The sequence below is a fragment of the Rhopilema esculentum genome, chromosome 6 (assembly GCF_057945365.1).
Source record: "Rhopilema esculentum isolate cy_ngs chromosome 6, ASM5794536v1, whole genome shotgun sequence".
NCBI classification, from domain to species: domain Eukaryota; kingdom Metazoa; phylum Cnidaria; class Scyphozoa; order Rhizostomeae; family Rhizostomatidae; genus Rhopilema; species Rhopilema esculentum.
Genome location: NC_142820.1, coordinates 9,311,697 through 9,329,775, shown reverse-complemented (window position 1 = coordinate 9,329,775; position 18,079 = coordinate 9,311,697). Strand labels below are relative to the sequence as shown.

Sequence of the window (18,079 nt, the reverse complement as noted above, 5' to 3'; positions counted from 1 at the left end):
GCTGGGTTTCTTGCTATTATAAGCTTTCTACCCCTGGGCTTTGAGAGCTAGGAAGTTTTTTTACGCCGAAAAATTGAAGAGACTAACAACAACATGAAATTTTCAATTCTATGATCCATTTTTGGCAAATGTGAAGATAAAATTGACCTGTAAGGATAATTCTTTAAAGCTTGAAATGCTAGAGAGGCAATTTTTACATCAAATATCTACTTTCCCTTTATAAGAATGCAGTTCGTCTGTTTTTGCTTTGGTTACCCCCGTCACCATTTCTCATTGAAGGGGCACACCATTTTGTGATAATGATCCTTTGAAACATAATTGAAAGGTTTGGAATCTAGATACCAATGCCACAAATAACTTCACCTTGGTAAAGACCCGACCCTACTGATAACCTTTGTTACAAAAGACTGGTCGTAATTGGCAACCAATAAAAATATTTGTTGTACATCTATTTGTTTCGCTTTATTAAACCCAAACTCCCGCGAATGTACTATTGTGTTCTTTTGTGCAATGCTCACTTAGGCTTGCTGTAAACAGACATGGATGTAAAAAATGGCACATGGAGAAGAAGTCTGGAAATGCCGTTCGGTTTGATTCTTATCGTGTTTTTTGCTATTACGGCCATTGATGGACAATGCCCTGGTGTTGGTCTAACTGGATATCGAGTACACGAATACGTCAAAGCTGCCACTACAAATGAAACATCACCAGGTTTTTATCAGTTATTTTAAAATTCGTTCATCTTTAGAACTTTTCTTACTCTGGGATTATTGCAAAATATTGGAGGATTTTAGGCCACGATCGTGGTTCCTCCTGAGATTGTATTTTAAACATTTGTGAAATGCATGGGTACTTCATTACAAATTTTGCTACCTTGAGCAAATTATTATGAAATATCTTGTGACAGCAACGCCACATTTTAGAAACGTTGTTTAATTCTCGCCAGCATTATAATCGTATTTTACGCAAGAAATGGTATTTTTCAACAAGGCGAAAGTATAATTGTCATCAGATAATCAGTCGACCACCGAGGCTTGTTTGAATGTTTTTATGAACACGAGGTGGCTATCAACCGTGGAAACGACACTCGTGAGAATCAAATCTACGTGCCATTCAAGAATAGTAAATAAATTACCACATAGGGAGCAAAAAACTTATCCAAGAGCACATTTTATTTCAAGTATGCTGTGTTTTCCTTACAAATAGCTTTCAAAATATCGCCATTGTTTACATATACAACATACATTACATTGCAGTGTTCTAGGTAAAATATTTCTCGGAATTTTAATCAAACACTGTGTGCGTCACATGATACGTAGATAATTTTGATACAAAAATTTATAGTTATTCAATAGAGTTCGCAAATTCATGACTTGAAACTGATGCCGAGACAGATTTGTGGTGGCATATAGAGTGTACATTTTTAAAATATCTTATGCATTTAGTGAGGTAATATCGAACACCATTGTAAATATCAATTAAGATAAAGCTACCTAAAAGCAGTGGCGGACTGGCAGGGATGCTAGGTTGCGATCACAACCCGGGCCTTCTTAACTTCATAATAACCGGGCCCTCGGTAGATAAATTCGAGAAAATAACTCGGTTAATTTCAAAGATATCTATGTTCAATAGAATACAAGTCACAGAAATGAAGATAAAGTGAACATTTCAGTATTGCTTACCAGGGGCGTTGTTGCTAGGCGGGACACAAGGAAATTTCTCGGTGGCCCCCCTTTCGAGTGAGTTTGTAAAACCCAGGAAAATATCTGATATGAACAAAATCTTTGGTGAGAAAGCGCCGCACTTACATTTATACTCAAGTTCACAGTTCAGAATTTGAGGAGGTCAACATTTACAAACAGGCGACTGTGAAAGAGATGCGTGGAATATGAACAGGGCTTCCGAGAGGGGGACAAGGAGGGGCAAACTGTCCCAGGGCCTCGAGGTCTAGGGGTCCTCTTAAAGCAAGGAATTCCAGATTAAGAACTGAATTTTAACGAAACGCAACAAAGTATGCCTAAAAATTTGTAAAACGAGGTAAACGACTGTACAAAGCATTCTGAATCGTGTTTCAAGTTAATTTAAAGGGCGTGGCCGAAAAAATTTTCTTTAAAAAAATTTTCTTTCGAAAAAATTGAAAAAATGCTTTGAATATATGTCTTCTTTTGCATTTTTGTAAGTATCAACTGTTCACTATAGCATTGAATTTGTTCCTCTTTTTTGCAGTCTTAAAGTATCTATGGTTAGAACAAAGGGGCTACACCCCAACAAATGTAGGAGATGAACCTTTCAAAATGATAAAAATTGGGATCTTTTTGATATTTCATAGGTGCATGGTTTCCAGGTACATATCATTTTTGGTGACTTGGGTTTGTGATTGGAGATATCATACACAAGAGTGGGCCCCCTCATGATAATTTTCTCCCGGCCCTTTCCTAGAAGCCACAACGCCCCTGTTGCTTACATTATACGTAGTACGGGCCCCTTTTCTGTATATAGCAACCCGAGAGATTTGCTGCCAGTCCGCCTCTGCCTAAAAGCACCAAAAAGGGTGTCTGGCAAACATATATCTGGAGAATTTGCCTCTAGGCTTCCATTTCTGTTCTTCCCCTCATATAATTTTCCTCACGCAACGACCCTTTGAGAAAATGAACTTTATTCAAAATGGGATTCGGAAACAAATGGTTTGTTAAATTGGGCTGAAAGTTTAAACGATCGTTCTACTTTGGAACGATCTGCCCTCTTCCTACTTCAAAGACTCTAAGACAAAATAAAAAAACTTTATTTTTCCTCCCACTCTCCTCTCTTCTTAACCCTTCTTCCTTTCCCTTGTTAGGGTGCTTGAAAAGAGCTTGTACATTACATTTCCGACAAAAAACAAGCATAAAGGATTTTGTACACCATCAATCATTCCAAGCTATATTTGAACATAATTTTATTATGTCTTGCCTTTTTATTGCTGTGTTCGGGAAATAGTTAGGGTATTGCGTCTCTGAAATATGTTTCTTATCTCTATTAAGTCTATAGAGAGTTAATTTAACTATTGGTGAATTAGTCAAAGCAAAAACCAGGCCGGTGGGTGCGTTATCTGGTTAAAAGAAACAGTTGTCAAATATGCCACGACCATTTTGAGAAGTTCAATAGGCCAAGCTGTATGGAAGGTATTAAGGTATTGTAGTATGTTTCAACCCCCGATTTGAATATATGAGACAGTTAATAAAAATCTTTATTACCTGTAACCATGAATAACTGAAGACAAAGAAGTTACAGTCTGCAGTTATTTGAAGAACGCAAACATTCAAGCAACATTTCATTCGTAAATTATAATATAACATAGAAAACAATATTACAAAGGAACGTAGAGTCGCAAATGGTATTACGGGACAAAAATAAACACATGTAGACTGTATTTGATATAACAATGAAGTTTAGCCATTTTGTTTTAGGAAACTTAAAACACTGACCCCGCAATGGTTATCCGTTGTCAAAATAGAGGATAAATACACAATGAACTAGAGGTGTAGCATGCCAACCGGTAACTGTGGGTAGTTTCCTTTCCTTGAAATGTTTCGCTAGAAACCTCAAAATCCGATCTCGGGGTTAAGCCTCAAAAGAAAATTCTCAAGGTAATAAATATTACCAGTAAACCATTCTCGTAGGAGAATTCAGAATATTTATCATCACCATAAACTCATCATTACTCTTTCTTATCGCGTTCTGTTCTTGTATCTTCATTTCCTAGGAAAACGATGAAAAAAATCTACGTGCTGTCTTGATCTTAAAGGGAATAGTTACTGGATATAATATCTGAATGCCACATGTCTTCAGTGAAAAAGGACTTTACTCAGAATTACTTGACAAATCCACTTAAATGAGTAATATCAAGATAGAATTCGGAAAAGCGGAAAATATGCTTCTTGTCAGGAAGTCTTTGGCCCGCTGAATTTTATCAGTCATGACTCAAATTATGGCCCAAAAAAGCTCAATTATTCAAAATACAATGCATGTCATATAAGTGCCGTCGGAACGAAATTCATATTGGGGGGGGGGGTATTCCTTCTCATTCAGTACACTGTCATTATTAGGGGGCTGGAGCCCCCCAGCCCCCCAGTTCCAACGGGCCTGGATATTATTGAAAATCGACAAAAATTCATCCAAAACGGCGCAGGCTAGTCTATCGAGTTAATAAAAGTCGTTTGAGTCAAAGACAGCAGTTGTAGAGCCAAGGACATTTCTATTCTGTGCCAAGAAGTTCGGTAGCCACACCCCTTTCAACATCGAACTTAGTTGATTCTGAACCAACCTCGTCTATAAGCCGTCCTTGTTCATTAGCCCTACCCGGAATATATAAAACATTCCCATTTTTGAAAAATCATTATGGATTCTATTGAAATCTTCCCACAGTTACAGAAATTTTTTTTCAAAAATCTCGTAAGGTCTGGCTGAAGTTTTAACTTGAAATTAACGGCACTCTATTCCAACGCATTCCGATTGCCATTTAAATTCCCATTGCATGGAATATAGAATAGACCTATTGCTACGTATTCAGTCGGCAATGGAAGAAAAACTCTGAAAGTTTTCCTGCGATAGACTAACGAGCTACAGTGCCTTTAATTTGACATATCCCATACCATTGCCCCATACAAATGAAATACACAAGCCAACCTCATTTGTAAATCACTCTATGATTAAATATATGAGCCGCAGCAAAAGCTTCCTATATAAATCGTAGATTATAATAAAGAAAATACGTCTGCATAAACAATCATCACGATTGATAAAAGAATATTTCACAGTCTACGGCGATAGCTGCAAACCCAATTCTTTGATAAGCCTTTGATATGCATACAGTCTCGAAGCAAACCATGGTTACTTTTTATGACTCGTGTTAGTAGTCAGGCGACTCTACTGAAGTATGGTGTAGAAGCAGGTATGTGCAAAGTGACCAAAGGCCTTCTGGTTTTACACCCATTTCTAAAAAAAGTAAGTTTGGGAATAGTACTTGATATTTTAATTTTTCCTGAGTTTTATACTACAATTTCGAAATATTTTCTTAAATAGCAGCTATTATCGATAGAAAAATGACACACAAAAGGGTAACATGACATAACCAGTTACAAGAAGCGCTTCAGTCTATGTTAATCTCAAATGAACTAGAAATAGCAAAATTTGAAAAAGCAAAATTCACTATGCTGGTTTTTATGTATGCGAATGCCTCATAGTTTTGTAACCAGTGCGTGCTATAGTTCGTTAAATTGAATTGCTTGTAGCCTCAGTTTGGAAATTGTCAATGAATGGCCAAAACTGTAATTACACTAAAGATAAATTTCAAAATCAAGCAAACTCGAATTATCAGGCAGTTAAACTACAATACCAGGTCTTCTAAGAACATGCCTGTCACATCCTTCAAATTGTAAGAAAAGTATGATTAGAATGCCAATGACTGAGATTTTCTTGAAGAAAATTTAAGAATGGATTTTTTCCTTAGACCACATAATGCAATTTTGTTCTAAAGTCATCAAAAAATATGATTTTCTTTGCCCAAATTTCTACGAAAACACTCTCAAATGTTTCCATAAATTTCTTAATTTCTTATGAATTCGAAAATGAAAAAGACAAAAGAGCCTAGGAGCCTTCAAGAGCTCAACTTGTCTTGATTCGCATTCAACTGCCAAACCCTTTTGCGAGGACGCTAGCACTACAGGGGCAACGGATGACAATCGTTTCCTGCCCTTGTATTGAGGCAAGGGGGAAGTTACGCCCTTTTTAAGGAGTATAATTTTTTATAACCTGCACCACTTGAATACGGTTACATTTCTCAAAAATGACCATCCTTCCTCTACCCAATTGCTATAACTATCAATAAGGAGTGTGGTAGAGTGAGTGTGTCCAACGACATCTCATGTAACAGTGACCTTAAGTAATGCTAGCATATAATCTTTATCGCATACTTGGAAGTTTTTTTCTGCCTTATACTCTTGGCGAGGATACGATTGCCCTGCCTTTTATCCTGCGGGAATCCTTGACCTTCTGAATTTGTAGTTTCTGCAAACTTTTCACTTAAACTAAGTCAGTTATCAAGGGGGCTAGAGTTATTGGCAGATTATAGGCATCGCTTCAGGCAGAAACTGGCTAAGGTATTCTGCATTCACTTTCCTACATTACGACCTCATTCATAGTTATAAATAAAAAGTCATTTGGATTAGTAACGCGCCTCATTTCACACACATCACCATGAACTCACATTATGGTTACACAATCACATTCCCACGTTGGATAAATGTTGATTTGACGTACGTGATTAAAATATATTTTCAAATAGGGCATAAATTTCGTAGGAATTTTTCGGACTCGGTTAACCGAAAAACTTCATTGCTTAGAATTATTTCCTAAAGTTGTTTATCCATTGGCATTACTGTACCGGAGTGTATGAAATCTACAGTCCATGCCTTGAATTTACCAATTAGTGGATTTTGGGTAGAAAATTAGCCTATTTGACAAGCTCTTTAACGTTTCCAAGGACCAATACGAAATTCATTAAAATATTGTAGCATAATCTCCAGGAAAAGTATAACCTAATGACACATACTTCGCATTTTCATATTTTGTGTAATATTGAATGTAAGTAAGTTTCAAAAACTCATCCTTCTCTTCTCTAGTAGGCATTCACGCCCTTTTCCAGCGGCATTCGCTCTAGCTTCTAGCAACATACAACTTCACCTTACATATATCTCATAACATGTAAGCCAGTCCCCTCCAACGGCATTTATTCTTTTGTCTCTTTGACGTCCTTTCTATGGGACTTCAGCGGCAGTGTCGCGAGTGTCAAGGCTTTCTTTTATAAAACCCTTTGGAAATATTTTTCTGGAAAATTTATAAATATATAAGTTAGAAAAAATAAATAATGAGAAAACAGGAAGGCAAAATACATCAGAGAAAAGAATCAAGCAAGAGGGTTCCGCGGATCACTCGAATTTTACACGAAACGTTACTCTGATCTGACATTTTCGTAAGGCCCGAGTTGAATAGCTTATAAAAACATTAAAAAGACTTTTTTGAATTCTACCGACGTAGAGAGGTTTGATGTTTCTCCAGCTCACTTCAGCTCTGCCTATGTAAAGATAATTACATCATAGATTATATACAATGGGAACGAGTAAACTGACGAAGATCTTGATAACTGTTGACAGCTACATGTACTGAGTCAAGTATTGTTAACACTTTCATGACTCCCTTATCTATTTTGTCGTACGTAGGTAGGTAATCAACTTGTTTTGATTACAATCACTTATAATGATGTCATTCAGTGGGCTTAGGAAAAATAAAGTTTGGTATATTATAGCAAGAATTTTTTTGTTTCCCAACGAAACCATCTACAAGGGGGTGGGGGCAATTGTTCACTCGGCCATTCCCTGTCAGTGTCTATTTCGTTTTAAAACGTTTTAAAACTAATTGTTGACGCTTTAAAATGAACTTCTTTGGTAATTAAAAGTTGAAGGAATGCAACAAGCGTTTGTAAGTTTCGCCAAGTGGGTACCTCGCTTACGTAGCGGCGGAGACACTTGGATCCACACAAACATGTCTAAACAGCCGTTGCATTTACAGGGTATATTTTATAACCGCAATAAAACCTGTTCGGCTATCTGCGCAAAATAGGTGTTTCTAGGGGAAAATGTGAGGTTTGAGCAAGCAAAAAGAAGTTAGATCTAAATTCCTCTATTCTCTTGACGGATTTTTTTACAATAACAGACGCACGTTTCAATAATTTGAATGCTTTACAGCAACGAGTTTTCAAGGAATTTATGCGCTTCCTTCATACAAGAATATATATTGCATTTTACCAATACCCGCTAGAGCTTACATTCTAGATAAGGCTATACTGGCTAGATTGAGTATTGGGGGCTTATACTCAGAGGTGGACAGGCAACAAATCTCTCGGGTTGCTATATACAGAAAAGTGGTCCGTACTACGTATAATGTAAGCAACAGGGGCGTTGTGGCTCCTAGAAAAGGGCCGGGAGAAAATTATCATAAGGGGGCCCACTCTTGTGTATGATATCTCCAATCACAAACCCAAGTCGCCAAAAATGATATGCACCTGGAAACCATGCACCTATGAAATATTAAAAAGATCCCAGTTTTTATCATTTTGAAACGTTCATCTGCTATTGTAGCCCCTTTGTTCTAACCATAGATACTTTAAGACTGCAAAAAATGAGGTACAAATTCAATGCTGTAGTGCATAGTTGATACTAACAAAAATGCAATAGAAGACATATATGGAAATCTTGTCGGCCACGCCCTTTAGCTTGAAACACGATTCAGGATGCTTTTCACAGTCGTTTACCTCATTTTACAAATTTTTAAGGCTTACTTTGTTGCGTTTTGTTAAAATTCAATTCTCAATCTGGAATTCTTTGCTTTAAGGGGACCGCTAGACCTTGAGGCCCTAGGACAGTTTGCCCCTCCTTTTCCCCCTCTCGAAAGCCCTGTTCATATTCCACGCATCTCTTTCACAGTTGCCTGTTTGTAAATGTTGACCACCTCTAATTCTGAACTGTGAACTTGAGTATACATGTAAGTGCGGCGTTTCCTCACCAAAGATTTTGTTCATATTAGATATTTTCCTGGGTTTTACAAACTCACTCGGAAGGGGGCCACCGAGAATTTTCCCCGTGTCCCGCCTAGCCACAACGCCCCTGGTAAGCAATACTGAAATGTTTTCTTTCTAAGGAATTTATCTTGATTCCTGTGACTTGTATTCTCTTGAATATAGATTTCTTTGAAATTAACAGAGTTATTTTCTCGAATTTATCTACGGAGGGCCCGGTTATTATGATGTTGAGAAGGCCCGGATTGCGATCACAACCTAGCATCCCTGCCAGACCGCCACTGCTTATACTATTAGGCGAGTTTTTGAGTTTTTTAGTTTTTCCAATAAACGGGACTTTTCTTAAATCAAGTGGTGATAGGGGAAGCTGATTTAGAATTTCAACTGACATTTTAGACGTTTATTGCATCTGATTTCCAGTTCTGAGTTTCTGGGTATGCACTTCTTCATTTGATTTTATTTTATTTCATTTTATTTCATTTCATTTCATTTCATTTCATTTCATTTCATTTCATTTCATTTCATTTCGTTTTCAATTATTTAAGCATGGTGGCCCATTCAGCAATGCTGGTTTACAAGGGCCCATGCATCTAAACTAAAAGAAAAACTAACATAAAATAGAAAAAAGAAAATAGAAAAAAAAAAAAAAGTTACAATAGATCAAAACAAGATACGATACGCTACACAACCATTTCTAACCCATCCTACCCTCGCATTTTTTTATACTCTCTTACATTATTTTAAATTCTATGTCCCTTGATGTGTCAAATTTCCAATATAAACATAAATATATATATACAATAGTTAAAAATCTATGATATTGAAACGAAGTATGGTATTAAAACGAAAGAAGCAAAAGAAACAATTTCTAGAGCAAAGTTTTAAATTTTCTAAGAGATGTTGTCTTCTTATCTTTGGAATCTAGGTTATTCTAAAGTTTAGCACCCCTAAACGAAAATGAATTCTACGCAATGTTTGTGTTTTTCTTCGAAAGTTTCAAGTCAGTGTTTGTATTACGTAGCTTCCAAGCTGCACTTTGACAATTCTTTGTGGACATATCGCTCATATGTCATCTTTGTTATCAACCTTGGTGATTTAGAGAAAAGCTAAACTGCTTTCTTGTGCCATTTATTCATGCAGCTGGCGGTGAACTTAAAGCATCACTTTCACTTAGGATACTATAAACGTGCTTATAGTTTTGCTATATTAGCTCCTAAACCTAAAGGAATCTCAAAAGAGTTATTGCATTATTCATAGGTTTTTCGCCATTTCTAGGCTGCCTCGACTCTGCAAACAAGACTTATCAAGTGACTCTAAAGAACCCACGCACGGTCACCAATGTTGGGGTTAATTCTGGTAATTTACTACTGACGGATGTTAGATATTCTTACAATTCAAGCACGTGGCTTCGATACAAAGGAAAGGTTACGAAACAGGACGTCAATACAATTTCCTTTGACCCACCAATATTTTTACTGCACCTTGTAGTAAGTCTAGGCCCGTCTTCTGGTCTTATCCGATGTCTAAACGTAACGTTATCGGCGTGTGTCCAAGATATTGCACCGGAGGTATCTTTTCAAACAACTTCAGATGCTAGATTTCACGATGAAATAACTCTTCGATGCACCATAAAAGGACAACCATTTGCTAGAATCGTTTGGCATACTCTGTATGGGTTTACATTTCACACTAAGGATGTTGAGAATCAATACGATATTCGTGGAGATTTTCATAATAGCACTTTGCGAATCACGAAAGCCAGACTGTCTGAGGATGGCTTTACATGCAGAGTCAGCTCTCCGCCATGCTTGAGAGTCATTTGTTCAGCTAATTATCCTGGCTCTACAAGAAAAAATTCAATTGCAAGGAACTTGGATGTTTTTCCAGCCTCTCCTGAAAACATTCAAATAACAAGAATCTGGCCTCGCTCTGTGCTGACAACATGGAAGAAACCGAAGGCGGATTACATCACGAACTATACTTTCTTCGGAATTGCGTTAACAAGCAACCTAGGTCCAAGAAGAGACAACATTCCTGTCACCAATTTACAAGCGACAGAATATAGCAACGTTTTAAATAATCTAGCGCCATGCACCTACTACGCTATCCAAGTTTCATCTGTAAACTATCTAGGAGAAAGTTCTTGGACTCAAGGGAATTTCACAACTCCGGCGGGTTTGGTTGGAGTAACATTCAGTATTCATAATGTTTCATCCTCCTCCGTATCAACGACCTGGGGCATTCAGGAACAGTTAGGAAATGGATGTAAGGTCAACAACGCTACGAAGTTTCTTATTAGGTACAAATGCCTAAATGGACTATCCGACTTGAGTTTATGCAGCTCATTATTTCAGACAAATGCAAGTAACAATCTGAGGAGCAAACTAGTGGGCATGCTAAATCCTGCAACAACGTATCAAATATCTGTAACAGCACTAACAACTCAAGCAGATTACAATGTCACTTCTGGGGCTATCGAGTTTGTTACAAATGATTCGTTACCCGTTGGCACACCAAACAATCTACATATAACGCATATTAACAGTACTGCCGTAATAATTTCATGGGAGGATATACAGTCTAAACATAAGCACGGAAAAATCTTTCACTTCAAAGCCGAAGCTGTATGGTCCGGTCAAAACGTTGCTATTTTAGCTATAAATTTCACAGCAGAAACAACCAAAAGTACAGTAATTACTGGTTTAAATCCGTGCTCAAGCTATACCTTTAGGTTAAGTGGTTGCAACAGTGTCGGTTGTGGACCAAATGCACAATTGTCATTTAGAACACTAGATAAGCCAATTAATTCCACGCTTACTTTGGATCTGCACTTAAATGAGTCAAATCCGCTGAATATTTTTCTCACAGCTACAGCTGTTGGCAGTACGGAACCTGAGATTTGTGTTACAGGCTTTACTGTGCAATACAGAAAAATGTATGGAGGTAAGAAGATGTGCCGTTAATTTTTTTCTACTTAAATTGGATTCAAATACATGGGTCTACCTTTTATATATTTCTTTTTTATGCAAGTTGAAATATTCGACAAGACGAAAGAAATTAAGCTTAAACTTTCAGTAAAATTTGATAACGCGCTAAGCCGTTTTAGCCACGTTTTTTTAAGATCTTGGGTTTTAATTTCACGGAACTAGAGCTCCTTTGAACTGTTAACATACTAAAGACGATTTCCAAAGTAATTGACAATCGGCATATAACGTTAATTTGATGATGTTTTGTTGCAATTTTCAGGAAACCTGACTGAAACGAAGCGATCGCCATTCAACAGGTCAGTATCAATATTTGATTTGGAGCCTGTCTCTGTTTATTTGGTCAGATCAAGATTAGTCGGCTACTCAAGCTTCGGTACTTGGACTGAGTTTTCACGAGTGGCGACCAACGAAGGTAAACCGAGTGCTGTGCGGGATCTGAAACTAATCCCGCAACCTGCTGGTTTCGGAAATGTCACGTGGGAAGCTCCGTCCAGACCAAACGGGATGATAACACATTACGTGGTTAAGTTTCACGGAACAAGACACTACAACTCGAGTTTCATTCACGTTGAAAGCAAAAGCGCGGGTAATCTGACCAATAAAGAATTAAGCGGACTGTTTCCAGCAACTTATTATAGGATAACGGTATATGCGACCAATGCTAAATACAAAGGCGTCGTTAGTTCCATTGCTTACGAAAGTGAGGCTATGCCGCCTTTGCGACCATCAGAAGTTAAACTTGATGAGAGTACAATTATCCACAGTCAAGTCCGGGCAACTGCTAAACACGTTAATGCTGATAACGGACCGATTTCGGGATATCAGGTTATTGTACTGCGAGGAATTGGTAACTTGAATGTGACTGGTGGTCCTAATAAACTACCTGGATATTATCAGGCATTGGCGCTCAACCTGAGCTACTATATAACACTTAAGCTTTCAGTGTTCAATGGCTCTAAGTCCTTTCTTATTGGGGACGGTAAATCAGAATCAGGACTTTTTAATGCACCACTGAGCAGTAGCGCCAACTATACAGTGTTCATAAGGGCTGTTACAATTTGGCAAGGCAGAACTCTATATAGTCGAGCATCGGCAACTGCTTTATACCGGTATCCAGTCAGAAGCAGGCCATTGGCAATAACTGCAAGCCGAAAAATGACGTCATTTGGAATTCAACTTATCCAGCTTCAGTCTAACGTAAAGTACGTACGTATTATCGTGCAGAAGTTGGATTCAGGGAAGGCAATCACTTCAATACCACACCCCAACCAATACCCCGAATCTAATATAACAGTATATACCATATCTAAGAAAATGAAGTTATCTCGTCCTTACGTGGCAGCTGAGCTGAGTAGTGCAGTTTTCGTCAAGCTCAAAACTTTTTTCATCGGTGTTGGCAACCACACAAGTAGAACGATTACTAGAAAACGAAGAAACGTTTTAAATTCGACCTCATTTTGGAATGGTCCTTTAGATCCAGGATCATCGTACAGCGTATTTTTCAGGGTTTATCATAGCGATTTAGTGTATTACTCCAGTGCTTGGAGTGACCCTTTCGTTACACTGCCAGCTGAACCGGTCGCTGCAGCTCCGCGAGTTTCAACTGTTGGTCTTATCATTGGCGTTGTTTTATGTGTTTTGGCAATACCATGCTTTATAATACTGGGAATTCTGTTGTGGAAAAGATACAAGAAAGTGTTTGAAGCTAAATGTCACTTTAGTAATATGGAGCTTGTGACTAACAACAGCACAGATAATAATGGCACGGCAAACCACTCGTTCTCTGATGATGTTTTTGATCCTGAGATCAACACAGTCCAATCGAGTGACTTCGTTTTACAGTATCCCCTTGATATGTCCCATCCACCAATCCCTACAGCGGATTACATTGACTACGTGGATGCAATGAAAGACAAAGATTATGCTTTCGAAGATGAATTCCAAGAACTGAGCGACGGACCATCAGGAAGCAAACGCACCGCAAAGAAACAGTGTAACGCAGACTTAAACAGAGATACAGATTTTGTGCCTTTTGACAACTCTAGGGTCATTCTCGAGCATGCAAAGAAAGGAAACACTGATTACATAAATGCTGCCTATATTGATGGTTTGAACGTAAAAAATGCATACATTGCAACACAAGCACCATTAACAGATACTATGAAGGACTTTTGGGCGATGGTCTGGCAACAGAAAGTACGTACAATTGTTATGTTGACTCACATTCTTGATGAAGATAAAACTAACTCACCGTGTTACTGGCCTTCAAAGCAGAAACTTTCTCTGGGCGACATTGCAGTTGAAAGCAAGGATACGGTGTTTGACGACTGCTCCACTGTACGGGCGTTCATGGTCGCTGCGAAGAAGATGACACCTAGACTTGTGCGTCACTTCCAGTTTAACAAATGGCCGGAGAGGGGTGTTCCTAATTCAGTGAACAATCTGCTTGCTTTCCGCGATTTGGTAAACAACTGGCACAAAGGGAAGAACAGTCCGATGGTTATACATTGCAGGTTTGTTTAAACATTACAATATATCATTATTATTTTACATATCTTTATTAGTACACACATTACAGATATTACACACACACTACTAGGTATCATACATCTTATCACTATATTATTATATCACATTACAATATATCGAAATCCGAGTCACAAACCTTCACATGTTTAACCCATTTCTCTTTTCTCCAAAACTAAAATTCGTGACGTCGCTAACAACCTAATCTGCTTAACTGTCCATTTGGCTGTCATACAAATGTCATTTTGTGGTTCAAAAGAAAAGGGTGTTACAATAGCTGAAATCGAAACAAAGTTCCATTATTAGAAAAAGGAGCATGAACTGTTTCTTTTGTCCGTAGTCATTATCAAGTTCTTGTCCACAGCAAAGTACAAGGAATTGTGAAATGTAATTAAAACCAAATCAATTTTGGAGTTCATTTGCACCGAGAGCTTGAAAATTTGCTTTTGATTTTTTCAGCAACGGATGTGGTAGAACAGGCACCTACATTGCTTTCGATGCACTTCTAAAGAACTTCAGGACATCAAAAACTGTTGATGTCTTCAACTATGTGAATTATCTCAGATCTCGAAGAACAGGCATGGTGGAAACAGACAGGCAGTATGAGTTCATTTACAAGGCGATACTCGAGGTGTTCATGAAACATGATATGAATACGGAGATGACAAAAAGAAATGCAAAGGAGCTTCACCGCAGCCTCATTATGATGGATCCTCTGATTGGCTGCAGTGGATTTGGGAAGATCTTCAAATACTTGCATCGTGGCTTGAAGACTGAATCGTCTATCATAAAGCACTTTGAAGGTTCCAAAGCAATAAATGACTACAAAAACAGGTACATAACGTTGCTGTCAGTGCATGTGTTTCACATTTTATCAATCATTAAAGATAAACACAGCCTTCTGAACCTGGAATAGACGTTATTTTCAAAGTAATATCAACCAACTGACTACCTTGCCAGTAAGCTTGTGCCCAATTATTGTTCTGTTGATCCTTTCGTGATGATGTTTGCACAAGAGTTTGCATTTCACTTAGCCTTTTTATATAACCACATCTACAGCGAGATGAATAAAGAATACCTGGATTCACTACTGTGAAAATGACCTACCTAACAACCTTGTTGACTTCGGTGACTATTGCAGTTGTTGCTCAATATGCACTTATTTGTTCGCATTGTTGTTGAAAAGTCGTATTTACCAATTAAAAATCCCTTTGATAAAATGAAATCCTTTTGGTCAAAGAGAGGACGTAAAAGCGATTAAGTTGTAGTTCTCAACATTAAATGAAAAGCTAAAAATTTCCTGCACTGTATAAGCTGCCTTTGAGTGACATTACTCTTTCGAAAAGGAAACGTCAAACAATACAAACGTTTTAAAAAACCACGTAATTCAGTATTTACATACGGTTTCGCGGTTTTTGCTTGTAAGAAATCTTTAGTACAAAGACTGCACATGCGTAGAACTTTCCTAATACCCTTTTTTCAATAAAGCATTTAGGTAGTAAATTGGTGTCATTGCAAAGCAATGTCACGTTGTCATTGGAACTTATCCGGTGATCTTTCACTGGTACTTTTTAAAAAGGAGGCTCGGCCTGCAGAGCAGATTCCGTTCATCACGATTTTAAGCTCAAATGATAAAGGAGTTTTCTTTCGCAGGTATTCCTTTAAAGTACCTCATGACAGTTTCAGAGTGAGGCTACCAGTTTTTGGGAGTGCAAAATCCAATTCATCCGATTACATCAATGCAACATTAGTTGCATTGAGTGACAGCTCCAGATTCATAACAACACAAGCACCATTCGGAATAACGATCAACGACTTCTGGACCATGGTACATTTCAGCCGCGCTGATGTGATTATCTCGTTGAATGATCTTGAGGAGGGCAAAGCCGTGTTTACTCAGTTCTGGCCTACCGGCGAGGTGGAATCGGCTGTGTATGGGAATTTTCGTGTGGTGCTGGAGCTGGAGACGACACCATTCCCATGCGTTATCCGGCGTGATTTTACACTATCGGAGCTTGGGCACCCTGATGTAACAAAAGAAGTCACGCAGTTCCATATGTTAGGTTGGCAGGATCATGACACACCTACAAGTCGCATTGCTGTTCTAGAGTTATGCAAGCATATAGTTAGTGAGTATATGTCTGATGAGAAACCGCCAGTGATAGTTCAATGCAGTGACGGGTTCGGAAGAAGCGGTACCTTTTGTGCTTGTACCGAGGCCGTTAAAGGGATGATGAATAACGGCGTTGTCGATATTCAAAGTATTGTACGTAAATTCAAAGAAAGGAACACTGCTTATGTCGAGAACGTGGCCCAATTCAAATTCATATTTGACATTGCGTTGGATTATGTGGCAAGGCGTGGATGAAAAAGTTCTTGATGCTATTTGAATAAAGACAATGTAAACAGAAAATGACTATGCGAGTAAATTCTTAAAAATAAGAAGAATTACGTGAAAACTAATTGAAAAAGCATTAAGAATAAAGCACAGTCAAACTTGTTCAAAACAACTACGTATAGATTTTGAGAAATTAACAATTTCCAGAGGTGATTATCTTAAAAAAAATAACTAATCTTGGGCTGTGCCTTTACTTTTAGTTTGAAATCAAATCAGATTCTAACACTTAGTCAAGCTCTTCAGAATTTAGAAAAGTCTTCGTCCTTCATTCACCTAATGAACCAAAACTTCTGAAAATTTCCTCAGATCCCTCAACCTCTTTTGAAAACTTTCTTCAAATCGATAGAAAGACAAGGCAAGATTATACGTATAATTTTCAAAAACCTTTTTAGTGATCAAGGCTCTTACGCGACCGGCATGCTTAGCGGCAGCTGCCTTGAGAAATTGATTGTTTTTGTATTTTCATGCAGTTCGATATTATGCCGGTTTTGAAAATAAAGTCGCAAAGCATGTCGGTTGCCCAAGAGCCTTTAAGGTGTGCGGTTCAGGAAGGTGATCCGAGTTCTTGTGGAAACTATTAATGACGATTATATCCTATTACAAAACCAAGGTATAACCAGAAAACATGGCGTTGGCAGCAAATCGTTGCTTGAAATTTCTAGATTATATAGCAGAAAGTGCCAAAATCAGCGATGAATGATTTTGTTCCCAAATTTCCATATTTTTTTTCCTAGATTACCCTTTCGTCTTCCCATAGTTAAACCTTTCGTCATGTAATTTAACCCGAAATTTCGATAGGTGAAAGTCTTTTCGCAAAGTATTTTTCATTTTTCAAGTAACAGTAACTACAATATTGAAAAACAGTATAGCATTGCAATAGCTGATAGCAATAGATGATTTTACAGTGGTCAAACTGATTGAAAAGGAAGACGAGGCGACCCCAAGATTTTTTGATACTTTAACTGAAAATAAAGAAAATTGCTGCCTGTTCAGTATAATTTTTGAGAGTTTGATAATATCTTTGCTTATTCTAAGTTTCATAAACTTCTAGATTGGCAGTAACTTAAGCAAGTGATAAAGATATAACTATAATAATATATTGAAAATACATAACATTTTGCAGCATTGGTAGCATACGTTCTTGGTTTCCTTACTTCATTTATATGTGTGGCTTAAACTATGTTTATATAAATAAATATTGTTATAATTGTAGAAAGAATATATGCTAATTTTGTTAATTTATAAGAAATGTGTTATATTGTTTTGCTGTGCAAAATTTAGCAATGATACAAAAGTTTTTGCAAACTTTTCAGGTTTTTTTGCACCTCTTACTCTCAGCTACCCGAATCAATAGAATTTACTTTAATTAAAGTGATAGCGCAACCAACGGACATAACACAATAACAGACGATTCCACCGACACACAAGTCATTTTATCAAAACATATCTCCCTGTAAATCAAAATCATACATAAGTAACATCCAGGCAACGAACACCTCCCTACAACAGAATAACTCTGGTTCTATAGTTGTTCAAACGGAGAGCTATCGGTTGATA

General features: G+C 37.6%; 1 protein-coding gene across 1 annotated transcript; it reads left to right on the top strand.

Annotated features, from left to right (window-relative positions):
* Positions 1-162: 162 nt before the first annotated feature.
* On the top strand, positions 163-17,820 carry LOC135686784 (receptor-type tyrosine-protein phosphatase delta). Its single transcript, XM_065203116.2, has 5 exons — positions 163-711; positions 9,887-11,554; positions 11,858-14,111; positions 14,584-14,958; positions 15,778-17,820. Exons 1-5 carry the CDS (start codon positions 540-542, stop codon positions 16,490-16,492), a joined length of 5,184 nt encoding a protein of 1,727 aa, XP_065059188.2. The 5' UTR covers positions 163-539; the 3' UTR covers positions 16,493-17,820.
* Positions 17,821-18,079: the final 259 nt, after the last annotated feature.